Here is a 24,627-nt window from a genome sequence, read left to right on the forward strand (position 1 = left end):
TGCCACCGAAAGCGCTGTCGAGGTTCGCCGAGCGCGGCGCAGGTTGAGGGACACCGTCACCGACGAGCGCGTTGGAGTATTCACTCCGGACAAAGACAGTGGCACGCACACGAGCTGCGGCCGTGCCACTGTCATAGTGGCGAGGCGCGGGACCGTCTGTGGCGAAGTGGGTCGCGTCCCTCGATTTCCTCAACTCACGGTCCGCTCCCTCTATAAGGGTAAACACGGGTCTCCGAGGGTTGGCTCCGCGCTCCGGGTTTCCCCTAGCAGCAGACCGCCCCCTCTACTCGGAGCTATAATGAACACCAGACATGCACACGACACGCACTCTCACACGACGTCACCGCTCAGGGCCCCTTCGCGCGGGGTCCCCATCCCCACTCCGGAGGAGGCTCCCCTCTCCTCTGAGTTCTTCCTCTTGTTCGCCTTCCGTCTAGGTAGAGAATTTCTGTTTATTTTCAGAAGGAACGGTTCAATCGGTGTACGGTGGCCATGTATGTGTGTGTGGCCTGTGGCGCGCGATGCGGAGAGAGAGATTTTTAGCAATACCTTAAAGAGAGGTTACATACAGGCGTGTAAGGTCCGTTAGCCAATACCAAACAACTCTAACACTCACACGTCATTGTTTTGCGATGCGGTGACACAAAAACGACAAACATGAAACAAAAACGACCGACACGTTGTCGATGTCGTTGAGAGAGAGATTTTTTTCTTCTTGAGATTTTTGAAAACCCACAAGAAATCACGACTCTCACAGTGATTTGGGCTCGGCAGCTTGTCAGCCCGTCACGTTGACACGCACGACACAAAAACGCTCCAGCCTCAAAAAGATCTGTCTCTCCTTCTCTCTCTCTCTGTTAGACCTAAAGGTCGGCGCCGGCAAAAGGTGGCCTAGTTGGTCGAAGCGCCGACCTTTAGGTCTAACACTCTCTTCATGCAACAACCTGCTCCACGAGACCTGAGACCTCCCGCCTCCCCCACAGTCCCCCACCAAGTCGTACGCGCTGTCACACGAAGACTGTCATGAGGAAAAGAGTAAAACCGTTACATGATAAAAAAAGGCAAGGAGGTGGGCGCGGTGGGACTAAACAACGGCGTATCCACTACATCGTGCGGCCCTACACCTTGGAACCCCTGCTCGTTCACCACTGCCTTCACCTCCCTCTCCTGCTCCTGACGGAGCGATCGGTGCCATCGTATGGTCTCCAATCTCAGCGAGAGTGACCTCTATAGCTGGCTCCGTTCTCTCGACACTGAGTCGCGCGCTCGGTTGCTACGGTCGCTCTCCACGCTCGAGCAGCAGCAGCCCAGCGAGCAGCAGCCCAGCAGCAGCAGCGAGCCGCAGTTTGCGGCACAGCCAGCGTGCAGTCAGGACCTCCAGCTGGGAGCCGAGCCTCCGCCTGAAGCGGGCAGGCCGGCTGGCCCGCTGCAGCCGCCGCCACCGCCGCCGCTCCCGCTTCGAGTGGTGCCGCAAGCGCAGGCGCCGTCCGATGGGGAAGAGCCTGGGGAGCCGAGCGATGGCCTCCTTCCGCGCAGGGTGCGCTTCGGTGATCGCATTCTCGAGGGAGCCGCCGCCGCGGCAGCCGCCGCCGCCGCAGCTGCCGCCTCCCTCACTTCATATCGCGGTTCGCCTCCAGAAGGTTCGGCGCCGCCAGAGGACGCGTGCGCCGCGCTAGAGGCCGTCATCGTCGACGTCGATCCCGCGGCAGACACGGCTCCCGAGGCTGCGACCGCGGAGGCGGCGCCGCTTGCCGCCCCGGCAGGCTTGCCGCTACCCACGGCGATTCCACCGCTGCCGCAGCCGGCTTCGCCATTGCAGAGGCCGCCGCTGGTGCCGCCGCCGCCGCCTCCTCCGCCGCCTCCGCAGCCGCAGCCGCAGCAGGGCCAGCCGTCGGGACAGCAGCAGGGTCAGCCGTGGGGACAGCAGCAGGGGCAGCAGCAAGGGCAGCAGCAAGGGCAGCAGCAAGAGCAGCAGCGGGGGCAGCAGCAAGGGCAGCAGCAGGGGCAGCAGCAGGGGGTCGAGGCAGAGGGCTCCTCGTCGGAGCCCTCCTGCGCTAGCGCCAGCGGCTGGCTCTCGCAGTCCGCCCCGAGCAGGCTCGCCCTCGACCGAGGCGCCGGAGGAAGAGGCAGCAGCACGACGATGTCGCAGATGCGGTACCTGGACCCGGCCGACCCCGAGGCGCCGCTGCGCGAGGTGTGGGGCCCCGTCCCCCGGCCGGTCGACCAGCTGTGGCAGCTCAACAGCTCGGCCGAGCTCGTCCTCTTTGCGCTCACTTGCGTCCTCCACCTCGCTACCATCTGCGCCGCCGTCGGCCTCGGGTTCGGGCGCGAGGCGGTGCCGGCGCAGGAGGACTACTTCGGGTGCAGCGGCAACATCAGCGGGCTCGTGGGCGAGGAGCACGTCGCCGCCGCCGCCGCCGCCGCCGTCGACATGATCCTCTCGCGCGCCCTCCTCGCCGAGGCCTTTCTGATGGCTGCGTGCCTCACCTTCCTCGCCACGCGGCGCTGCTCGGCCGCCCTCGCGATGGGCGTGCTCGGGTGACGGGCCACTGCCCCTCTGCGGCGCGCGCCCCGCCCCTCGGCGGTCCACGCCCCTCGCTGCAACCGTGCAGGTGGCACATCCTGCAGTACACGCCCGCGGCGCTCGCGTCGTCGTCGCACCCAGACGCGCTCTGCGACCTCGTGCTGCGGCGCGAGCGGGCGGCGCGTGCTCCGGCCAGCGAGGGGTGGTGCTTCACGGCGCTGGCTGTGAGCAGGTGGGAGCTGGTTGCGTACGGAGAGCTCTCCCTCTCCCTCGACGGCTACATGTGGGTGCTCACCCTCCTCCCGCTCCTCGCCTCGTGCGTGCTTCTCTCGCTGCTGCTGGTGCGCCTCGCCCACACAACCACTCCTCCGCACACGAGCCGCCACCCCTCCCCCCCTGCCCCCTCCCTCGGCCCCCCTGCCTCGCCCGCTCCCCCCCTCCGCCTCAGCCCCCGCGCCCCACCGCTTCCTCCACCCGCCACACATCAACACACCACACACGCACACGCCCCGCCCGCTCCGCGCCAGGTGCGCCTCCGCGTCGCCAAGGCGACGGAGGCGATGCGCATCGCCGAGCTGCGACTCCGCTCCTCGTCGCGCGAGTCGCAGCTCTCGGTTCCTTCGTCGACGGTCCGCATGAAGCGCGCCATCCGCACGTCGGACGCGCTCGCCGCCGCCGACTTTTGCTCGGCGGTCACCGCTTGCTTCACGGCCGCCGCGCCGCTGCTGCTGCCGCAGCTGCCGTCGCTCCGCTGCGAGCAGAGCCTGTACTCGCCGTCGCACGAGTGCCCCGACGGCGGGAGGGCGGGCGTCGGCCTCTCCCTCGCGCTGGTGCTCGCCTACTACCCCCTCCTCCTTCTCCTCAACGCACGGTTGCGGGGAGGGTTCGGCGGGGCGAGGCGTCCCATGCCGTTCGGCCGGGTCGCCGTCGCGGTCGCCCTCCTCGCCGCGCTCGGCGCGAGGGCGAGCCTGCTCGTCCTGCTGCCGGTGACGCTGCTCAACGTGCTCTCCACGGTGCTGCAGGCCCTCTCCGCCGCCGCCACGCTGCACATGTTCCGCTCCGTGCGCGCCGCCTCGCGCTCGCAGCTGCGCGCGCTGCGGAACATCCGAAACGGCACTTTCCACCCGGTGCCGCTTCGCTTCCAGTCAGTGCTGCGTGTCAAGGACGCGTCCGACATCGAGGCGCTGCTGCGCGGCTGCACCGCCGTCCGCGTCGACGGCGTCGTCGTACGCCGCGTGCCGACCCGGCGCGAGCGCGCCGCGGCGAGCTGCGCGCGCGTGCGGGCGCGGCTCGGCCAGTCCGCGTGCGGCGGCTGGCTGCTGCGCGTGCCCGCGCGCGTCGGGGAGGCGCTGCTGAGCGCCCTGGGCTGCCTCTGTTGCTGCTGCCCGACGCCCGTCCGCGCCACCGCCCGCGCCGCCCGCTCCTCCCTCGGCCGGCTGCTCGGCGGCGGGAGGCCCGCACCGCGCGGCGGCGACTCCTTCCACAGCAGCGTCGACTCGGAGCAGGGGCTCGGCAGCTCGTCCGAGGGCCGGCGGCGCGGCGCGGCCAAGCCGAGCGAGCTGTCGATCCTCCCGTCGAGCGAGCGCCAAGTGCTGGTGCAGCTCTCGTCCGACCTCGCCACGATCAACATCTGCTGCCCCTCGGGCCACCGCGCCGGCGCGCGGCTGCTGCGTGACGGGCACGAGGTGGCCGCACCCCTGCCCGGCTCGCCCCGACGCGGCGCCACACAGTCGCACCGACGCTCCACCGGCCACGCCGCCTCGCTCGCAGGTGATGCCCTTCCGGCTCGAGTCCGCCTCGCGCGTCACGAGTGCGCTCGCCACGCCCGGCACCACCAGCCCTCGCGTCGCAATCTCCTTCCGCCAGTCGGGCCAGCTCCCCTCCTTCACCGCGCTCCTCGAGTTCTCCAAGCCGGCCGAGGCCGCGCCGTGGCTCGCGCTGGGCAGGCTGCTCGAGGCGCCGCCCGACGTGCTGCCGCGGCGGTGGCGCGCCCTCTACCTGCGCGCCTTCACCGCCTCGTGCAGCCAGCCCGCCCTCGGCCTCGTCGTGCCGGTCGAGCTGGACGCCTTCCTCCGCCGGCTCAACCTCGACCCGCAGGCGGCTCGGCCGCCGCCCTCGGCGCCGCGCGCCCGCACGCCGGGGCCCGTGACACGTCCACCCGCCCTCGACCCGCGCAGGTGGTCCTGTCGCACGAGCACGACCAGCGCGGGGCGGAGCAGCCGCCGCTCTCCGCGCTGGTCGGCTTCACGCGTGCATGCTCGCTGCTCCGCCCCGTCGCGCGCTGCCGCCGGCTCGACGACGAGCTGAAGAGCCTCGGGCAGCCGCCGCCGCGATCGCTGAGCAAGGCGGCCGCCCTCCTCGCGCCGGAGGCCCCCTGCCTCCGTCTCTGAGCACGCCTCGTTGGTTCGCAGGAGGCCTTCCTCAGGCTCATGCGCGCCTTGCGCCGGCCGCTCGGGCCCGCCGACGTGAGGCCGGACGCCGCCGAGGTGCCGCCCGAGGGGAGGAGCGCGAGGCGGGAGGCGGGGCGGGAGTGCGCTGCAGCGTGTGTCGCGGTGGCCGTAGGCGGATCGGCGCCGGAGGTGCGAGCAGGGGCGCCGCACGCTCCCGGACAGCGACGACGAGAGCCGCCGCTCGCTCGGCTCGCGGTATAGCGGCTCCGGCCGCTTCGGCTCGAGCCGCTTCTCTCTGCTGTGGGAGCGGCCGGAGCAGCACTCTGAGACGCGCGTGGCGCGGGGCGGCTCGCACGAGAACCTCTTCTCGAGCTGGTCGGGGCTCGGCCGCCGCAGGGCCACCACGGAGCAGGTCAAGTGCAGCTTGGGCCGCGAGGAGATTGACAAGATCGTCAAGCCGGGCGCGACCGAGGCGGAGGCACGCGGGGCGATCGCGCTTGAGCAAATCCTGAAGAAGGAGCGCTTCACACAGCCGGAGGAGGGCGGCGTCGCTCTGAAGACACGCCGTTTACACCTAGCGCGCTGTGAGCAGGAGCTCGTCCTCGCGAAGGGCCGCTCCATGTCCTTTACGTCGCACGCGTCCGGCGGCTCGAGCGACGAGGAGCTCGACGAGTCGTCAAAGCTGAGCGAGAGGACGGAATCAGTGGCCTCGAGGAGCGGCGAGGCGTCGCGGTCGGCCGAGCGGCGCGAGAGGGCCGGCCTGGCAGGCATGATCGGTGCGTCCCTCCGGTCGCTGGTCCCGCCCCTCTCGCCGGCCAAGCCTGCGGCGCCGCGGCGGCAGCGGTCGCACGACGGCGCGGCGGCCGAGATTGCACTCGCTGACATCGCGGAGGCGGCGCCGGCGCCGGCGAGGCCGCCGACGCGGGTCGCTCCTCCCCGGAGGCAGCGGTCGTACGACTCAGTCGCGGGCGGGCTGACCTCCAGCCTCCCTCTCGTCGTCAGCCGCCACCGCCGGCAGGCGTCCGACTCCGACCTGTGCGGCAGCGGCGGGAGCGAGGGACACCGCGGGCTCGCGGGGAGCGGCACAGCCCCGCGGCGGCACCAGCGGCAGCTCTCGTGGAACGCCCCCCTGCGGCGGCTGGGGCACCCCGGGGGAGGCACCCCGCCGCAGCTCGAGGTGCAGCTCCCGGGAGAGAGCCTTGCGCGGCGCCGCTCGTCGGAGCTGTCCGCTTCTCTGCCCGATGGCGGGCGGGCCCAGGCCCTCTTCGGCGCCGTGACCGCCATACAGTCCTTTCGCTCGCGCATCCGCGTGAGCCAGCTCTCGCCCGAGCAGGCCCGCGGGTCGGACACCGGCTCGGCGCTCAGCGCGCACGGCCACCGGCGGGCCAGGCCGCGGGGCCAGGCGACGGCGGTGGCGCGGGCCGGTCAGGAGGGGGACGCGGAGGCGCGCGCCGCGTTCGAGGCGTACGCTACGCGGGTCAACGGGGCGCTCCGCCTCTCCCGCGACGAGCTGCTCGGCGTCGTGTCGGACCCGGAGCTCAACGGCGCGGTGCACCCGCGCGAGAGCGCCGTGTGGCACGACATGACCCAGCCGCTCTCGTCGTACCTCATCTTCACGTCGCACAACACGTACCTCGTCGGAGAGCAGGCGAGACACAGCCGAGGTCTAGCCGAGAGGTGGCCCTCGGAGCATTGTCCCTCGAAGCTGACCCATCCGTCCACCCCCGCCCCCTCTCGCCGCGCCCCGGACTTATTGGAGCGCGCGACCCAGCACGCGTGCCACGGCCCCCGGCACGGCATCAACCCCCCCCCCCTCTCCCGCTCTCCCCCTCACCCCAGGTCGTGGGCCTCTCCCTCGCCGCCGCCTACTCGCGCGCCATCGCAATGGGCTGCCGCTGCGTCGAGCTCGACTGCTGGGACGGCGGAGCGCCCTCGTATGAGCCGATCCTGACGCACGGCAAGACGCTCACCTCCAACATCAAGGCGCGCGACGCGATCGCCACCATCGCCGCGGCGTACGAGGCGCTGCCTCCCGCCGCGCGCACGCCGCTCGTGCTGTCGCTCGAGATGCACTGCACGCCGCCGCAGCAAGTCAAGCTCGCCGAGCTCTTCAAGGCGGCGCTCGGGGAGCGGCTGCTCCCGCCGGGCGACGGCGTGCTGCGCTCGCCCCTCGAGCTGATGGGCCGCATCCTCCTCAAGGGGCGGGTCGTCCCCACCACCCACCCCGCCTTCAAGGGCTCCTCCGCCGCCGCCGCGCTGCCGCCGCGGCCCGCCGCGCAGGGCTCGTCCGAGGACGCCGCCCCCGCGGCGTGCGACGCGCACGCGTCGGTGCGCCAGCTCTCAAACGTCTTTGCGCCGCAGCGGTCCGAGTCGGGGCTCAGCATCGGGTCGCTGCAGCGCGGCGAGTCGAGCAGTTCCAACGGGACGGCCGCCGGCTCGGCTGCCGGCTCGCTGCAGCGCGCCGACTCGAAGGCCTCCGTCGCCGGCTCGCTGCAGCGAGGCGAGTCGGCCGGCTCGGTCGCCGCCTCGCTGCCGCGCGACGAGTCGAGGGACTCGGTCGTGGGCCCGCTGCAGCGAGGCGAGTCGGCGCCGGTGATCGGCTCGCTGCAGCGAGGCGAGTCCACCAGCTCGGTCTACTCCGACTACTCCGTCGGCACGGCCGCGTGCTCCAACTACTCGGGCACGACCGCCGACTCGCCGCGCCACCGCGACGGCTCGCCCGAGCGCCGGGCCGCAGCAGCGGGGGTGGGCGACGGCAAGCGGCGGCCGCGGAGGCCGCGGCCGCGCGGCGCGTCTCGCGTGTGCAGCAAGGCGTCTGCGGCCCTCTCCTACCTCTCCACGGCGGGCCGCTCGGCGGCGGGCGGCGGCGGCAGCGGCAGCACGGTGCACTCGGGCCGGCTGAGCATGGTCTCCTTCGACGACGCTGCGCCGGTGAGCCGGAGCTTCTTTGTGCAGCTCCGCTCGTGCGACGGCGCCCGGCCGCAGCTGTGGCTCCACGGCGAGCGGCGGGCCGAGCTTGCTGCCGGCGGGCAGGCCGCCCCCCCCGAGGGCGAGCAGCAGGAGGCCGGCCCGCGGGGCGACGCCAAGGGCGGCGGGCTGCCGGAGACTGCCGACGCGCTGCTGTCGGAGGTGTCTGCCGTCGGCCCGCTCCCGTCGGGCCCGGCCGCCGCGGTGGCCGCCGCCGCGGCCGCCGTCGAGGAGCAGCCCGAGCTGCTCGAGGTGACGACGCAGGCGACGGCGAGCGGCCGCCACCTCAGCGTCGTCTACCTCGACGACGCGGCGAGTGGGCGGGCCGAGGAGAACGCCGAGCCGGCCGGCGGCGCCACAGCGAGTGGGTCGAGCGCGCCGCGGTTCCTAGACGCGGTCGGGTCAAAGCACTGCGTGTTTGAGGCCCCGAGCGAGGCGGCGGCGGCCGAGTGGGCCGCGGTCATCAACGACGAGCTCTGGCGTTCGGAGCAGTTCAAAGGGCTCAACCGCGACCGCATCTCGCCCGACCTGTCCGAGATCACCCACCTCGCTTCGCGCAAGCTGGCCGCCGCGCCGGGCCACACGTGGCAGCCGACGCAGATGTGCTCCATCAACGAGCGCGAGGCGACCCGGCTGCTGCGCGAGCTCGACTCGGAGCAGATCGTCTCGATCAACCGGACGCGCCTCTGCCGCGTCTACCCGCACTACTCGCGCTACGCGAGCGACAATGTGCGCGTCCGCCGCCGCACACGCAGCGCCGCCGCACATGCAGTGCCGCCGCGTTGCCGCCACGCGTGCGCCGGCCCCGCTGCGGCTCCATCCCCCCCTACCCCTCCCCTCCCCCTCCACTCTCCCCTCGCGGCAGGTCGAGCCGGAGCTCTTCGCCAACCTGTCCGCCTCCGGCTTCCAGATGGTCGCCCTCAACCTTCAGACCCCCGACGACGCCTTCGTCTACGCCTCCGCGCTCTTCAGCCAGAATGGCGGCTGCGGCTACCTGCTCGCTCCGCCGCGCTCCACCGGCCTCGCGCTGCGCGTCTCGCTGCTCTCGGCGCGCCACGTGCCAAAGGTTGGCGAGGGGCGCGTGGCCGAGCCGCCTCCTCCGTGGCACGGCAGCGTGCCGCGGCTCGACACAAAGAGCGAGCCGCCCTCCGGCGCCACGGAGGCTGCGGACGTGTACGTCACGATGCAGGTCATCGGGCCGGGCTTCTGCTGCGCCGTCAACCGCAGCGTCGCCGAGGGGCCGGGCGAGGCGGCAGACACCGACGCCGTCGCGAGGCTGAGGGGCCTGCAGCGGTGCGTGTGGCGCTCCTCGACCGTGCTCGGCAACGGCTTCAACGCCGAGTGGGGTGTCGCGCACGCGGACGAGGAGGGGCGCGCGGGCGCGGGCGGCGCGCCGCGCGCTGCCGCGGCCGAGGAGGCCGAGGTGCTCGCGTCTCGGCCCGAGCTGTCCGTGCTGCGTGTGTGCGTGTGGTCCGCGTCGTCGGCGCCCCTCAGCGCCTCCAACGGAGTGCCGGCCGAGTGGCTCGCGCCGTCGACCCTGCCGAGCCTTAAGGAGGTGGCGCAGAGCTCGGACACGCTGCTGGCGTACGCCGCCGTGCCGCTGCTCTCGCTGCGCGGCGGCGTGCGCGCCCTGAAGATGATGCACCCGAGGGGCGAGCCGATCGAGCTGTGCTCCGTCCTCTGCGACATCTCCCTCGCCGACGACGCCGTCCCCTTTGACGACCTCTCGGGGGCGGGGTCGACCCCGCCGAGCGCGCTCGTCCCGGCGCGAAGTGGCAAATCGCTCCTGCGCAAGTTCATCATGCGCAGGGGCACATCGTCATCCACGTTATCGTCCTGCTCCGGTGGAGCAGCGGTCGCTCCTGCCGCCGAGGCTTGAGCTTGTCTGTAGTCTACGTATCCGACTCTCCTGCATATTTCGGGTTCGCATGGTGTGTGTGTGTGATAGAAAATAACATTAGGTCTCTAAACTGCCGAACGTGGTGACAAAGACCGTCATGGGAGCGCGGGTGCGGCAGCAGCGAGCAGGCGGGGGTGCCACACGGAGCGCACCACGAGAGGATCATGCGGGGAGAGGCGGGGAAAGAGACCCCGGGCGCCGCCACGAGGAGCGAACTCAGGGGCTGCCTCGTCTGTAAGGCCGCGAGGGACGCGGCGAGGAGGGCGGCACTAAAGCGAGACCCGCTGTGTCCAGTCGCGCGGAAAGCCGCGCAGCAATGGACCGAGGAAGATGAGAACCCGCCTAGGGCGACAATGGCGCACTTGCTTAGCGGCGCCTGCCTGGGGAATAGGGAGCAGGCCAGATGGTTCCTCAGAGTAGCGCGAGCGCAGACGGGGACGGCGATCAGCAAAGTAGCCCAGGCGGCACCCGACTCCAAGGATACGCTGAAGACGCTGAGGAAAGCGCATGTCGCTGCGCTGAAGGGCTCACGCTATAGGGTGCTGGATGAGGACGGGTACGATGCACTAGCCCCAGCCGTCGGGGGGGTGTTGCCGGCGCTGGTAGATGATCTCTCGGAGAAGAGCCGGAGGGACCTTGGCGCCGGGGTCACGAGGAACTTGCAAGTCGTGGCCGAGGCGGCGACGGGAGCGGTGCAGAGGTGGATCCAGCTCAATGATGAGGCTACGGCGCGCATAATGAAGAGAGAGGAACACATCGAGTGGCTGAGGAAGCTCTTCACTGGGTGGAAGGAGGCTCGGCCGACCTTGAGGGAGTCGCGGAGGAGGAGGGATAACGGAGGTAACGTGCAGACAGGCCAGCAGCCAGTGGGACGAACGAGGGCCGCGACGGCGGCTCAAGCGGGAGGGAGCGGAGACGGTGGGCAGCGAGCGAAGTGGGTGAGACTGATGATGCTCCTTCGACTTAGGGAGCGGTGCAGCTGCTGGGCGGGCTTCAGGCTGGTGCTCACGCGAAAAGGAATCGACGCGATGTACAAAGCATACAAGAAGAGGAGAAAGAAGAGGACGGACATCAGTGATGACGAAACAGAAGCTAGCGCAGACGAGGGCAGGGCAGACCCGGGGACGGCGGAGTCGGAGCAGACGGCATCGGCCGCCGAGGAAACGTTGGGAAGAGGCACGAGGAGGGCGGCGACCTCGACCGACTATGGAGGACCCGTCGCCAGACGACGCAGGGCAGAAGACGGTGAGGCGGAGCAGACGCGCAGGGCGAGACGAGGGAGGGAGCAGGATGTTGCTGAGATCAGCAGGAGGATGTACGACGAGATTAGGAGCAGCAGGGACCCGAGGGACCATGTGGAAGACGGCTAGTGCTAGTCCCCCATCGGGAGGACGACCCCGGCTAGTCGCCGACCACACCCACAAAGAACCCTGCACAAAGACCGCAGGGCGGGGACTTGTTCCTTTTCCCCATCTCCTAGTAGAGGTGTCCGTTTTATTTATTTATTTATTTAGCAGATTTGGGTACTTGCCCCCGGCAAGCGCGTTTGTTCACGTAATCGTAAACGCACAACCCCGGGCCCGAAATCGCACAGAGTCACGCAACTCTGGGTCCCAGGCGCCAGGGAAGGCGAGCAAAAACCTTATCGCGCGCGCTAGACGCCGACTCGGAGGCCGCACCGGTCAGGCGCGCAGCCGGAGAGAGAGGGAGGCGCTCAATCGCCGCACGCGGCGAGCGCCTCCATCCATCATCTCCGCCTCATACGCACCCTCCACCCCCGCGCCCGCGCCTGTAGCGTCCGTGCGCGCGAGGATGGCCTCGCCGGGTGGTGCGGCCGCAGCAGCTATGGCAGCAACCGCAACAGAGGCAGCAGCAGCGGCAGAAGTGTTCACGCGTTTGTTCACGTAAACGCACAACCCCGGACCTGAAATCGCACAGAGTCACGCAACACGGGGTCCCAGGGAAGGCGAGCAAAAACCTCGCGTTTGTTCACAGCTCAAGAGAGTCAAAAAACTTGCGTTATCGGGGCCGGCTGCACACAGCGGAGTCTCTCGCTGAAATCAACCCCTCAGAGCTCGCATTCCGGTCAATTTAAACCCACGCGCCTTTCTCAACCAATGGCCCTCCGCACGGCGCGTGCTCCTGTTGGGTGGCTGCCGTACTCGCCCGTGGCATTCGCAACCGCGGTGGTGCTGATTAACGCCGCCGTTCGCCTCACTGAGAGCGGCGGCCTCGAGCTGCGGCCGTTATCTGGCGCTGCTGCCATGCTGTCATCTCCGCCGATGCTCTGCTGTGCAGCCGCCGTAGCAGCTGGATGCTCTTGGGCCTGCCGCGCACAGCTCCCGCGAGTCGACCGGCTGGCAGCGATCTGGCACCTTGTGAACGCGACCTTCTTCTTCTTTGGGTGCGACGTGATGAGCGGCTTGTTTGGCGTCGTGCCGGCGATGTCGGAGCAGTACCTGACGATGGACCGGCGGCATGAACGGCGCAGGCACGAGCTCGACGCGATGTACTGGGCCGAACTCGCCGTCCACATCCCCTTCTCGGCGGCCGTCTTTTACGGCTACGTCTCCCGGTCCGCGTGGACGCCGCTGCTGGAGTCCTTCCTCGGAGGCGTGACTCTCCTTGGCACTCTGGCATACTACGTGCCCGAGCTTCTCACCGGAGGGCACAACTGGCTCCCGGGCGCGGTCGGGGTCGCCACCACCGCCCTAGGCGGGGTCTGGATCGCGGTGCCTCTCTGCCTGCTGGCGCGATCGGTCCGGCAGGGCGGCGGCGGCTCCGCCGGCGAGTCGTGGAGGGCGAGGTGAGGAGCGCACCGGACGTGTGGCTGCCACGTGGCGACAGCTTGTTGACTGTTGTCTAAATCGCGGACCGCCGTGACCGCTGTTGCGCCCACGTAGCACGTTCCCCGCCACCTTCGAGGGATATGCGTCTCAGCCTCTCAGGTCCGGAGTTCTACGCTCTTGAGTCTCCTAATGATCCCTAGCTCTCGCCGAAGGCTGAAGAAAAATCGTACCGTGTACTCCGATCTCACACACCGGAATGAGCAAAATGAGGCGAGCGACTGTGAGAGATCGGTGTGAGGCCGCGGGAGCAGCAGACGTTCAGTTTAGCCGATCAGTGGCATCTGGTGACCACCCTCGTACGCCCCCTGCTTAGCTGCGGCTGCCGAAGAGCCGCACGCAGAGGACGAGCGCCGCGGCCGCCACTGCCGCGGTTGCCGCGCCATGCACAACGCCCTCTCTGTAGCTGCGGCCTCGCGGCGTGGGCGGTGACGCGCGTCGCGTCTGCTTGAGGCACCACGCGACCGCCTCCTGCGGCGTGCTTGCAACGCTGTAGTAGTGCGCCACAGGGTGGCGTAGCATCCCGTCGTCGAACGCGCGCTGCATCTGCGCGATCACGCCATCATAGTAGCCGTTGACGTTGAGCAGCAGCACCGGCAGCGAGCCGCAGCCGACACCCACCTCGGCGACTGCCATGAAGAGCTCGTCAAAGGTGCCGACGCCGCCGGGTAGGGTGACGAGGCAGTCTCCCGCGTCGAGCAGCCTCCGCTTGCGCATGGTCAGGTCCGAGCCCTCGACGATCTCGAGCGACTCGAGCGCCGCTGCGTTCTCCTCGGAGAGCGAGGAGCCGCCCGGCTTGACAAACATGCGGTGCGTGATGCCGCGCACGCGGCCGCCGGCCGCGAGCACCGCCTCGTAGAAGGCGCCCATGCAGCCGGCGTTGCCGCCGCCGAATACGGCTATACAGCCCGCGTCGGCGATGCCGCGGCCGAAGGCGGCCGACGCCTCGACGTACGCGGGCGCCGTCTGCGGCGTGGAGGAGGCGAAGACGGTGACGCGGACGGCCATACACGGGTGAGGCAGCCGTCACAACAACCCAGGCGGCAACTGAACGAAAATAACGCACGGGCCCTCAGCGGAGCTGGGAAGAGGACCGCCGCAAGCGGCGTGGCGTGGAGCGGTTGTGCATCCCTCCGGGGGCCCCTCTGCGCCGGGGAGGCGTTGTTGGAGGCTAGGACGCAAGCGTCCGTCGCCCTTTTCAAACTCGGGGCCCACTCCGCTACGCTCCGACCCGAATTTGGAGGGCCTAAAAGTTTAAGGTGTTGCTGCGCAAAAGGGGTCGGACACCGGGCGCAGCTCATGCTAAGAGCTAGAAGAGGAGATAGAGAGAACAACCACCCTGTCCCGTTATTGCGTACACCAACACCACAAAACGCTCTATCTCTCCTGTCCTCACTCAGGGGGGTCACAACTACCGAGTCCCTCGACTAGCGCAGCTGGAGACGCTCCCCCCTCAATCGGCATCCACCCCCACCCGCTCCAGCCCCACTTCTGCTGCCGAGAGAGCTGAATCGAAGCAAGCGAGCCATTGCATCTTGGCGTGCTCCTGCCGGAGCGCGGCTTTCTGCTTGGCGGCCACGAGCACGGCGGAGTCGGCGTCGTGGCGGCCACGAGCACGGCGGAGTCGGCGTCGTAGCGCGCAATCGTTCCCGCTCATCGCCCATTCCTCCCACGTGACGTGTGTCGGCCGCGATTCGATGTCGCCACCTTCATCGCCAACGAGGACTCCCTCGACTGCAGGGGGGCTCCGGCGCGGGGAGGGACTCCGCCTGCTGCGCTGGCCGACTGCGCCCTCCTCCTCCATGGGCTCGATCCGATTCCGCAGCGGCGGTGCTGCGCGGGAGGCGGCCGCGGGCACGCTGGGCTCGATCAGCGGCTTTCCCTCAGTTGCTCCGAAAGCACGATTGGCGGCCGCTCTTGGTTTCAATTTTACGGATGTCTTGCCACCAGCTGAAGGCTTGCCCGGGCGCCGTGTTGACCGCCGGACGAGAAGTTTGCGTCGCCGAACGAAAATCCCACGATATGCACGAATTTTAATTATATTTTTTTCGTGTGGGGGTATGTCATGTAGTTGCCAATGGTACCGCGTCTGCGACGCGGGCGCCTTGCGGGCAGAGCCCTTAGTTAGCCACCCTTATGTCTTGCGCGGTCAAAATATGCAATCCCTAATGCCGTCCTCCCATCCCTCCCTTGATTTTTCTGTTTTCTTTCTTTCTTTATTTAACTGGCGGCACTGGCACACACCGGACAAACAGCGCGGCAGCGTTGACCGCACGGACGGCCTACTCGCCCAAGTACTCGCTCTCTTTTATGTCCCACCATGCAGAGCGCATCTCTCTCTCTGTTGTGCGAGGCGTGAACCGCGCCATTCGCTCTCACCTGGCAACCCTGTCTGCACGTCTCGCGCGCGTGAACAGGGCTCCAGGCCCCAAATTACGTGTGAGTGTTAGAGTTGTTTGGTATTGCTAAAAATCTCTCACACCGGGACTGGGAGGAGGTCCCGCTCGGGTTCGACACCAACCCGATGCTGCTCCGCGCCATGTGCATGGCGTTCGAGTGAACGCCGTGCAGGCAGCCCGTGCCTTTTGGTGTACCGCGTTTGTACCGCGTCCTGTGCCCCCGAGTTCCTTTAATAAAAGCACTGGCACACCTAATAGGTGTACCGGACAGGCTAAAAACGCGGTTCTCCGAATTTGCAAGGCGAGCGCCTTGCAGGCTTGGGGCTAGCCGAGCTCCGCTCGCTTTCACCAACCATGCGGCTGTCGTGCCTCATAGCCGCCGTAGCAGCCAGCATACTGCGGCCATCCTCCGCTCTAACCCCTCCTCCTTCGCCTCCTTTCGCTCCGCCTCCACCTTTGGTGATCGGCGGCGGCGGTGGCAGCAGCGGTGAAGCAGGCAGTGGCACCGAAGGCGAGCCTGAGCCCCAATCCTCTCCTTCGCCGCCTGCTGCGTCAACAGCGTGCGATGAGTCCGCCGACGAGATGGCATGCGGCACCGCCTACGACCCAGACGAGTGTCACATCCCTCTGAGACAAGGCGTGCACGTACAGGATATCTGCCCTTATATGTGTGGGAATTGCAAGCCGCCGCCAGCGATGCCACCGCCGCCCTCGCCACCGCCTCCGTCTCCACCGCCAGCACCGCCACCGCCACCGCCACCTTCTCCACCACCACCCTCGCCTCCTCCTCCATCACCGCCACCTCGGCCATCCCCGCCGCCCACGCCACCTCCGCCCTATTATCCGCCGCCCTCGGCTCCGTCACCCTCGCCGCCGCCGCCATCGCCATCGCAGCCGCCACTGCCGCGGTTCCCTGCACTGTCGTCTCCGGCAGAAGAAGACCTGGTCGACGTGCTGTGCGAGTCGTTGCCCGTGTGCACGCTCGGCGATCTCGAGGAGGACCTCGAGAGTGGGCAAGCCATCGCCTGCCTCGCCGGCCCAATAGTACTGGACGCCGTCACACTCACGGACGCGTGCGCCCTGCTCGTGCCCGGCGCGATCAACGTGTCGGCGCAGGTGGCCGTCTCCGTGCTCGGCACGACGATGCGCTTTCCCGTGGAGGGACAGCACCCCATAGGGAGCGACTTGCAGGACCGCATCTCGGGCCTCGACGGGCTGAGCGCCTTTGCCGCCGTCCGCAACGGCACGGTGGGTGCGCTCGCGCGATACGAGCACGACGACATCCGCGAGGCCTTTGGCCTGCAGTGGCTCTCGCTCAGCAACCTCCAGCTCGAGGCGTGTGTGCGTCATACACGGCACGTCCCGCAACCCTGCCCACATGACCAAACGTAGCTCTGCCCACTGACGTAGGCGGGCTTCTACTCGGAGGTCGTGACCGGCGCGTGGGAGCGCACGACGCGGACCACCTTCTACCTGCAAGCGGAGGGGGCGGCGAGCATGCACTGCCCAGCCTTGGGCGAGGCGTCGACTCTCACAGCGGGCGCACGGCTGCACGTGGGCTACGACAGCCGGACTGCGCTCACGTGGAGCGTCGCCCCGGTTGGCTGGCCCGCGCTGGAGGCGTTTGGCCGCCTCGGCCTATGCCTCATCAGCGAGGCGGTCGGCGTTGACCCCGAGCTGATACGAGCTCTCAACGGCGTGAGGGCCGAGGAGGATTCGGGCAGAGTCTTTGCGCCGTACGAGAAGCTCGAGTGGGCGGTGGGCACGCTCGAGCACCGCCTCTCCGAGGCCCTCGACCACCCTGTCGTCGCGCCGCTGCGGCTGCGCGAGGGCGTCACTGGCATCTACCTGCAAGTGTACGGCCTGACCTCGACCGACCTGCTGCACAGCGCCCTCAATGGACTCGACAAGTTCAGCACGCTCGAGTGGCTCGCCGAGATGTTTCCCATCGACGCGGCACTGACGGTTCCCCACCACGGCTCGGGCGCCGTGAGCTTGTACACGCGGATACGAATCCCCCGCATCGTGATGGTCGAGCCGTCGAGCAGGCACGACGGCGTCGCCATCCGCGGGGTCACTCTTGAGAGCGAGGTCACGAGCGCCGGCCGGTGGGGGACGAGGCTGGCCTCGACCCTCGACCTCTTTGACCTGAGCCTCGACTTCACCGCGGCGTGGACGTCGGAGCACGGGCCCGTCATCACCGTGCGCCTCTACCACGTGACGCTCTTCACCCTCAACTTCTTCGGCCAGCGGCGGCTCGACCTGTACGACGCCGTCCTCCTCCTCGACATCGGCCGCAACAAGCACGCCCCTCGCCCGACCGCTCGTCTCAGTCGGAGCCTCCCCTTCACCTGCTCGGGCCCTCCCCATGCAGGTACCTCCTCACGGGGACGCTCGTCTGGACGGGGCCGAGCGGCGGCACGTCGGAGCACGACTTCACCTTTGACATTGGGAAGGCGATCGCGTACATCTCCAAGATCGTGTCGCTCGCCGCGATGGCCGGCCGGCGGCTGGAGCAGGCGGACACAGGCCTGCTCCAGCCCCGGATCCTGCAGCGGAACGACACCGGCGAGGAGGTCATGGAGGTCCCACTCAAAATCGAGCACATCGAGCAGACGCCGCCGAACACGACCGACGCGGGCGAATGCGTGGACGCGCAGGTGGTGCCCGCGCCGCTTGTCGTGCACGGCAACTACTACGAGGCGGCGGACGAGACCTCGAGCCTCGCGCTCGTCGGCTTCTCCGTCGCCTCCTTCCTGGGCGGCCTGCTCCTCGGGGCGTGCGCGATGGGCGCCACCGTGTACTGCACTTGGCGCGGCGTGGGCGGCACTCTCCACCGCAGCGCGTCAATCGGGATCCCACAGGTTGTCCCTGTGCGGTGCTCGCTCCCGCCCGGCGGCAAGGCCAGCGGACGTCGGCCTTCGCCTGACACCGCTCAACCTCCCCTCGGCGCCACGTGGTCATCGGACATCTGAGCGCGAGGTGCTCCAACCGCGCCGGAGACTATGTGCGGCGCTGGCACGTGGTGGCAGGCGCGCGGAGACACTAGAGCCAGTTGCCGCCGCGTTGTATTGTGCAGGGTTCTTTGTGGGTGTGGTCGGCGACTAGCCGGGGTCGTCCTCCCGATGGTGCCGCGCGACCGGCGAGACACCGCCACCAGACCACCACGCGTCTCTCAGACACTCTCTTGAAGAGCGTCTTCTGTCACTTATTGCTCCCGTTGTGTACACGCATGGTGCATGGGTACGTATCCTTCCTCGTCGCTCGTCGTCGCGGGTTCGAGAGCCTTCCTCATCACCTCTTCGCACTTCGCGGTTTCTCTTTAGCCGCAGCCCCATCTCTTGCCGCTCTTGTGTCGGGTTGTGATGTGAGGGCGGGGGGATGCGGATTGTGAAGAGATCCCTCACAACAAGAGAGATCGTGCAGGGCGGGGACACACATGTACATGTCCATGTCCCTACCCTTTCCAGCCAAGGGATCCGTGTATCCGGGCTGCGGTGACTCCCCCAGGCCAGGGGCCAGCAAGAGGCACGACGGCTCCCATATCTCCCCCTCGTGGTCGCCCTCGCCCCCCGCCTCCTCCAGGAGCCGGGCCGCGGAGTCTTGCTCTAGGTTGCTGATGAACTCGATGGCCTCCACCCCATACAGATATTTTAGTCGGCGAAGATGTGGGTGGCCTCGCCGGCTGGACATCGCTAGGGGGGGACAGTGACTGTGCGGGTAGCCTCGCCGTCCAGGCACCTCTAGGGGGGGACAGCCTAGTCGCTGCGAGCCCGAGTTGGAGTGAGCACTCGCCGTCGTCCAGTGATAGCCCCTTCCACTGGTGAGAGCGTCCTGGGGCGGCGGTCAATCTCGATCGGCGGTCCACGGGGTGGCTGGGCGAACCGAAGAGCCCTTCGTTGGGCTGCAGCCGCCTCGCTCTCCCCCCCCGACGGCCGCCAGCGTACCCACCTCCCGGTCGCCTCCTCAGTCGGGAGCACGTCCCGGCTCATACCCCTCTTGCGGCTAACCGCCGTCGGGCCGAAGCGATCGAGTCGCCGCTGGAGGATGGAGTCCTCTTCTGTGGTGGGCACCCACGGCCATGAGACCGACCCCTCGGCCGGGTCCACTCGCCCCGAGGGGGCTCTCCTCGCCTCCTCCCACCCCTGCCGGCGTCTCCGCTTGCCAGGCGGCGGAACCACCCCACTCGTCCCAGCCTCCCTCGCGCGACCCTGCGGAATCCCCAGTCGCTCGATCCCACCCGCCGCCTCCCTCCACCTCGCCCTCGCCGCCGCCCCCCTCCGCCTCGCCCGCCGCCTCCCTCCGCGTCGCCGTCGCCGCCGCCCCCCTCCGCCTCGCCGTCGCCGCCGCCTCCCTCCGCGTCGCCGTCGCCGCCGCCTCCCTCTGCCTCGCCGTCGCCGCCACCCGGCTCGCCGCCGCCGCCCTCGCCGCCGCCGCCCAGCCCGCCTCCGCCAAGCCCGCCGCCGCCGTCGCCGCCGCCCTCTCCGCCCCCGTCGCTGCCGCCCTCTCCGCCCCCGTCACCGCCGCCCTCTCCGCCCCCGTCGCCGCCGCCCTCGCCGCCGCCCTCGCCGCCGCCATCACCTCCGCCGCCCTCCGCCCCGCCCTCCGCCCCGCCCTCCGCCTCGCCGTCGCCGCCGCCTCCCTCGGCCTCGCCGTCGCCGCCGCCTCCCTCCGCCTCGCCGTCGTCGCCGCCGCCTCCCTCTGCCTCGCCGTCGCCGCCACCCGGCTCGCCGCCGCCACCCTCGCCGCCGCCGCCCAGCCCGCCTCCGCCAAGCCCGCCGCCGCCGTCGCCGCCGCCCTCTCCGCCCCCGTCGCTGCCGCCCTCTCCGCCCCCGTCACCGCCGCCCTCTCCGCCCCCGTCGCCGCCGCCCTCGCTGCCGCCCTCGCCGCCGCCATCACCTCCGCCGCCGCCCTCCGCCCCGCCCTCCGCCCCGCCCACGCCGCCGCCGCCAACGTCGCCTTTACCTGACGTGGACCCGCCGTGCTTCCCGAGCTCTGCGACGGTTCAGCGCGCCGACGGCGAGACCGCCCTCCTCTCCTCCCTCTCCGCCGGCGACTCGATCCTCGCCGCGGCGGCCGACGGCACCCTCGCTTTCGATGGCGTGAGAGCGTTTTCATCTGTTTCACAGTCGCTTACTTCTACTAGGCACCCTCGGCTTCGACGTCGTCTCCTCCTTCTCGCTGGCCCACCCGTCCGCCAAGGCGGCTTTCCTCTCGCTCGCCACCGCGACGGCGACGGTCACGCTCACCCCGACGCACAAGCTGCCCGCCGGCCCGGCAAAGGCGCTCAAGCAGGCGTCCGAGGTTGCCGTCGGAGAGACGATCTGGCTCGCGTCGCCGGCCGCGGGCACGCTCGTGCAGGCGCGTCTATACCCCCAGCACCACACACACATCCCTGCCTCTCCCTATGCGACCCCCCCCCCCCCCCTCCTGCCAGGGGCCCGTCCTCAAGATAACCAAGGTCGTGGCCGACGGGCTGCACAGCCCGCTCACCAAGCACGGAGGCTGGCCGGTCGTCGACGGCGTCGCGACCTCGTACAACAGCGCGGCTGTCGTCGCGCGCAACAAGTACCTCGTCCCGCTCGTCGAGGCGGTCTGCCCCTGCCTCGGCCGCCTCGTCGTGGCGGCCGTGAACCCCAAGCCGATGCACTACATCGATGGCGAGGTGAGCCCTCTCCCGCCGTCCCAAGTTATATCTCACTTGTCCCCACTCCTCCCCACCCCATCGCCCACGTTCGCCTCTCGCTCTCGACCAAAGGTGGTCGAGCCAATCTCATCGCTCGAGGTCGCCGCTGCCGTGGCCGTCACGGCCGCCGCCACTCTTGGCGTGCGCAAGATCACGGCGCGCAAGTAATGCGCGAAGCGGCGCTCCAGCTCGGATCGCGCGGCCGACCAAGCTCTCTACTACGTCCTTCATTGGATCCGCATAGCGCGCAAGAACGACCTAACTAACAGCTTGTTTGACGCCTGCCAGCCCCGGCGGGAGGCGCGCAGCTGGTGCGGGCGGCTCGGAGCCGCCATGGGGCGCCAGCAAAAAGTCTGCGTAGCTCGGCGCGTGGGAGTGTGAACTGTGGTAAGGTAGGCAGCACATTCATTAATACCTCCTATGGCGCTGGGCGCTGGTCTATGAGATTCACAGAACTTGTTATTGAGAAGAAAATACCTCCAATTTTCTGTGTCGCTCTCGGCGAGCGATATAACGCGGGCCCGAATAAATAAAAACGGACACCTCTCTAAAAAACACGCCTGCGTGGATCGCGTCACACCAATCCTCGCTACCCCGCGGCCAAAGGATATTCACCTCGAGAACCTCGAGAGCACTTGGAGCACTTGGAGTGCAATCAGTAACCTCACATCCAGGGCCGAGGAGCTCAGAAGCGCACCCAGCGGGCCGGATGATCGGTATCGGGTTGCGGGCAAGAGAGCCCTAGCCCCGGGGGTGCGCGTTCGCAGGGCAAGGGCTGTAAAGTAAACACGGGTCTCCGAGGGTTGGCTCCGCGCTCCGGGTTTCCCCTAGCAGCAGACCGCCCCCTCTACTCGGAGCTATAATGGACACGACACGCACTCTCACACGACGTCACCGCTCAGGACCCCTTCGCACGAGGTCCTCATCCTCACTCCGAGAGAGAGAGAGCGTTCGCCGGCGGCGTCTTGACGAGAGATCAAACGGCGATCCAAACCGCCGATTTTCGAGCTTCGGGGATATGGGACAGCTCGCCGTTCCCGAAGAGGCGGCCAGCTCGCTCAGCACGCTCGCGAGCCAACGCGTGGCTGTGTGCATGGTCGGCGCGGTGCGCACGCTCCTCCTCGGCGCGGTCCACCATTCGGTCAAGAAGAACCTCCTCCACGCTCAGCTTGTGCCGGCCGATCTCTTCCTGCACCTCCACCTGGGGTGGGATTACACGGCCCATGCCGGCAACCACGGTGCGCGTGGCGAGCAGGTTTCGCGGTCCGACGAGCGCTTGAGGAAGGCGATCGAGCACCTCAATCCCGTGAACGTGTCGCTGGTTGAGCAGAGCGACTGCAGCAGCGCGGAGATGAGGTCGCTGAAAGTGTGCGCGGAGATCGCGGCGAGAAAGCGGTCCGACAAGGGCGGCGCGCTTGCCGGGTACCTGCAATACATGTGGATCGCGCGCAGCCTACAGACCGTCATGGCCTACGAGCGTGCGCACGGCCTCACCTATGCATGGGTGATCCGCACGCGACCCGACCTCGCCTTTTTCGACCGCGTGCCACCGGCGGTCACCATGTCGCCGCGCCGCATGGTCCTGATGGAGAAGGAGTCGAGCCCAGCCTACTTCGACGCCTTCTTCATGATCCCGCGCCCGCTGCTGGACGACTTTGTCGACGGCCTCCTCGCCTTTTGGGACTCGGAGACCACGCTGCCGTGGCCTCCCGAGTTTCGCTTTTTCCCATGGATGCGTTCACGACGGCGCTTCCCGTGGGGCTACGCACTCATCCCCGCGGCGCTGGTGCGATCCGCCGGCGGCAACACGGGCTCGCCCGACTGCTGGCGCCTCTCGCTCAAGGAGACGCCGCAGTTCATTTACGAGCTGCAGGGCACGGCTTGGGGGCGCGGATCAACGGGTGAGCTCCTGCCGTTCAGGCGCGCGTGCGAGGTCTTCTTCGCGTCACTCTGGGGGAGCGTCGTCTCGCACCCGACAGCGCCGGCTCCAGTGCCGCGGAGGCCGTACTCGGGCCACAACCCTACGGTGCGGAAGTCAGCAGCGAGCGCCGTTAGCCGCGCGTCTCACCGCACCACCGTCGGGTGATCGGCGATGTCACGTGGCCGCCCGGTGTGACGCGCTTTTGATTGCAATCTGTGTCCTGCGGGCAGAGCCTGCGAGCTGGCAGCACCCTGTCGTCTTACGCCCCCATCATACGTGTACGGACAGTGCGAAAGAGGAGGCAGGGTTTACGTTTAGTGGGGATTAGGGGCGCACCCTCTAGCCGGCGCGCTCTCTACACGCGACCAGATTCTTGAGGAGTTCGCTGTCGGCGAGCTCGCATCGGTCGGTACCCTCCATCCGTCCATCCATGAACGGCGGAGCTATTCTCGCGTCCACACCACACCTGGCCTCTGTGCTCTGAAAATTCTTTTATATTTTATATATGTAGGTGCCGGCGCCCAGGGACGTGCTTTCCCGCCGCCTCGGCCACTCTCTTTAGGTTCGCCATCGGCACGAAGACGTGATGACCTCGGGGACCCGTGTTTACTTTAAGGCCCTTGCCCTGCGACCGCGCACCCCCCAGGGCTAGGGCTCTCTAGCCCGTAACCCGATACCGATCATCCGGCCCGCTGGGTGCGCTCCTTAGCTCCCCGGCCCTGGATGTGAGGTTACTGACTGCACTCCAAGTGCTCCAAGTGCTCCTTCCCGGGCATGGCCTTTATACGGTTCGTGAAGGGTCGGTGCGTGTCGTGCCCCCCCCCGACCTCGGGTATTCCAATCCGTTCTCCAATGGAACCGCCACTTGGCATTTATACGCTTTTCTCGCCGAGTAGTGTCTATATTCTTTTTTTGCGCTTGTCCAAAATATGGTCTAGCAGTTTCTCACCAATTCTCGCAGCGACCTTCATGCCACCTCGCGTTCTTCCCACTCTTGTCGTTCTCTCTCCTGCTGTCTCTTCGCCTGACTCATCGCTCTCCTCGGATTCTCTCCTCGGCCTCGTTCTGAGACGCCGCTGTCGTCTGCCGATCTCTTGCTCTCGCTGCTTCTCTCGCCTTTCTGCGTAACTCCGCTCTCCTCTCCGCGTATTTTGGTCCCTCGAGTTTATCGAGCATTCCTCGCGCAAGGACCACATTTCTGACTCCCACTGCGATCATATCCCGCCCTGTCATGTCTTTGCTCAGGTCCACTCTCGTTTCGAGCACTTGTACCTCAACTGTCAGTGTTGGCACTGGGGTTCCCTTCGGGTATATCGTGAAGCTGACGGCGGGATTTCCACTGGTGTTTCGTCCTCCTCGGGGTCGTCTTCCCCGGCTTCCTTGCGTTCGGCGTGGCTTACCCTCCATGAGTGAACAGGCGCTTTATCCACTCTATACCTAACCTAACCTAACCTCTGACTGTCGTTGCTGTTTCTTGACTGTCTGTGCTTGTTGTGCGTCTTTGGGTCCGGGGTTGTGTTTTTGTGTGAGTTACCAACTGCACTCCAAGTGAGAAGTGTGCGTCGGGCCGAAGCCCGTCAGGCACTCTCTCCCTAACCCTAGCATTCTCCCGAACCCTAGTGTGTGTTAGTTGCCTCTGAGGCTCTGTGCTTTCACACCTCGCCCCGTCGTGTCCGTCCCCAGTGTGATTGCGGCCATCCACGACTACGTCGTCTCTAGAGAACGTATACAACCCCCTTCTGGTGTCGACCGCGCCCCTCGCGGGGGCACGGCCGGACGTGGCAGCGTCAACTGGTCACGACCAGCACTTTGGGGGAGACATGCCCGACTCACTGGCGGAGGGCCTCGGGGAGGTCCCCGCCAAGGATGTCGCAACCTACGCAAAAGCCGCTTCTGATGAGGCCGCAAGGTGGGCCAAGCGGAACGGCGTCGATGCGGGCGCCGGCACGCTCGCCTTTGCCCACACCCTCCTCACATCTCGCCGGAGCGCGAAG

At 68.1% G+C, this 24,627-nt stretch overlaps 6 protein-coding genes across 6 annotated transcripts; 5 read left to right on the forward strand and 1 right to left on the reverse strand.

Annotated features, from left to right (window-relative positions):
• Positions 1 to 1,100: 1,100 nt before the first annotated feature.
• Positions 1,101 to 8,097, forward strand: EMIHUDRAFT_433274 (hypothetical protein; the record flags this gene model as incomplete). Its single annotated transcript, XM_005793571.1, has 11 exons — positions 1,101 to 1,700; positions 1,874 to 2,538; positions 2,613 to 2,726; positions 2,757 to 2,865; positions 3,052 to 4,209; positions 4,391 to 4,669; positions 4,702 to 4,869; positions 4,936 to 5,010; positions 5,087 to 5,461; positions 5,507 to 6,562; positions 6,754 to 8,097. Coding segments are annotated over exons 2-11 (5,076 nt in total), but the record flags the coding sequence as incomplete, so codon positions are not given.
• A 315-nt stretch (positions 8,098 to 8,412) lies between these two features.
• On the forward strand, positions 8,413 to 9,936 carry EMIHUDRAFT_433276 (hypothetical protein). Its single transcript, XM_005793572.1, has 2 exons — positions 8,413 to 8,610; positions 8,747 to 9,936. Exons 1-2 carry the CDS (start codon positions 8,482 to 8,484, stop codon positions 9,758 to 9,760), a joined length of 1,143 nt encoding a protein of 380 aa, XP_005793629.1. The 5' UTR covers positions 8,413 to 8,481; the 3' UTR covers positions 9,761 to 9,936.
• A 1,962-nt stretch (positions 9,937 to 11,898) lies between these two features.
• Positions 11,899 to 12,591, forward strand: EMIHUDRAFT_199438 (hypothetical protein; the record flags this gene model as incomplete). The annotated part of the gene is made up of 1 exon (XM_005793573.1): positions 11,899 to 12,591. One exon carries the CDS (start codon positions 11,899 to 11,901, stop codon positions 12,589 to 12,591), a length of 693 nt encoding a protein of 230 aa, XP_005793630.1.
• Positions 12,592 to 13,068: 477 nt separating this feature from the next.
• On the reverse strand, positions 13,069 to 13,623 carry EMIHUDRAFT_57736 (hypothetical protein; the record flags this gene model as incomplete). The annotated part of the gene is made up of 1 exon (XM_005793574.1): positions 13,069 to 13,623. A coding segment is annotated over one exon (555 nt), but the record flags the coding sequence as incomplete, so codon positions are not given.
• A 3,821-nt stretch (positions 13,624 to 17,444) lies between these two features.
• On the forward strand, positions 17,445 to 18,282 carry EMIHUDRAFT_351222 (hypothetical protein). Its single transcript, XM_005793575.1, has one exon. The coding sequence runs from the start codon at positions 17,522 to 17,524 to the stop codon at positions 17,999 to 18,001; it is 480 nt and encodes a 159-aa protein (XP_005793632.1). The 5' UTR covers positions 17,445 to 17,521; the 3' UTR covers positions 18,002 to 18,282.
• A 3,448-nt stretch (positions 18,283 to 21,730) lies between these two features.
• EMIHUDRAFT_199443 (hypothetical protein) lies at positions 21,731 to 23,302 on the forward strand (the record flags this gene model as incomplete). The annotated part of the gene is made up of 3 exons (XM_005793576.1): positions 21,731 to 22,738; positions 23,003 to 23,042; positions 23,280 to 23,302. 3 exons carry the CDS (start codon positions 21,731 to 21,733, stop codon positions 23,300 to 23,302), a joined length of 1,071 nt encoding a protein of 356 aa, XP_005793633.1.
• Between the last annotated feature and the right edge of the window lie 1,325 nt (positions 23,303 to 24,627).

This window comes from Emiliania huxleyi (genome assembly GCF_000372725.1).
Source record: "Emiliania huxleyi CCMP1516 unplaced genomic scaffold EMIHUscaffold_10, whole genome shotgun sequence".
NCBI classification, from domain to species: Eukaryota; Haptophyta; order Isochrysidales; family Noelaerhabdaceae; genus Emiliania; species Emiliania huxleyi.

Coding starts and splice junctions, on each gene's coding strand:
- EMIHUDRAFT_433276 (XM_005793572.1), top strand. CDS start 8,482: ATGTGCTCCATCAACGAGCGCGAGGCGACCCGGCTGCTGCGCGAGCTC. Junction 8,611..8,746: donor CGCGCTACGCGAGCGACAAT/GTGCGCGTCCGC, acceptor CCCTCGCGGCAG/GTCGAGCCGGAGCTCTTCGC.
- EMIHUDRAFT_351222 (XM_005793575.1), top strand. CDS start 17,522: ATGGCCGGCCGGCGGCTGGAGCAGGCGGACACAGGCCTGCTCCAGCCC.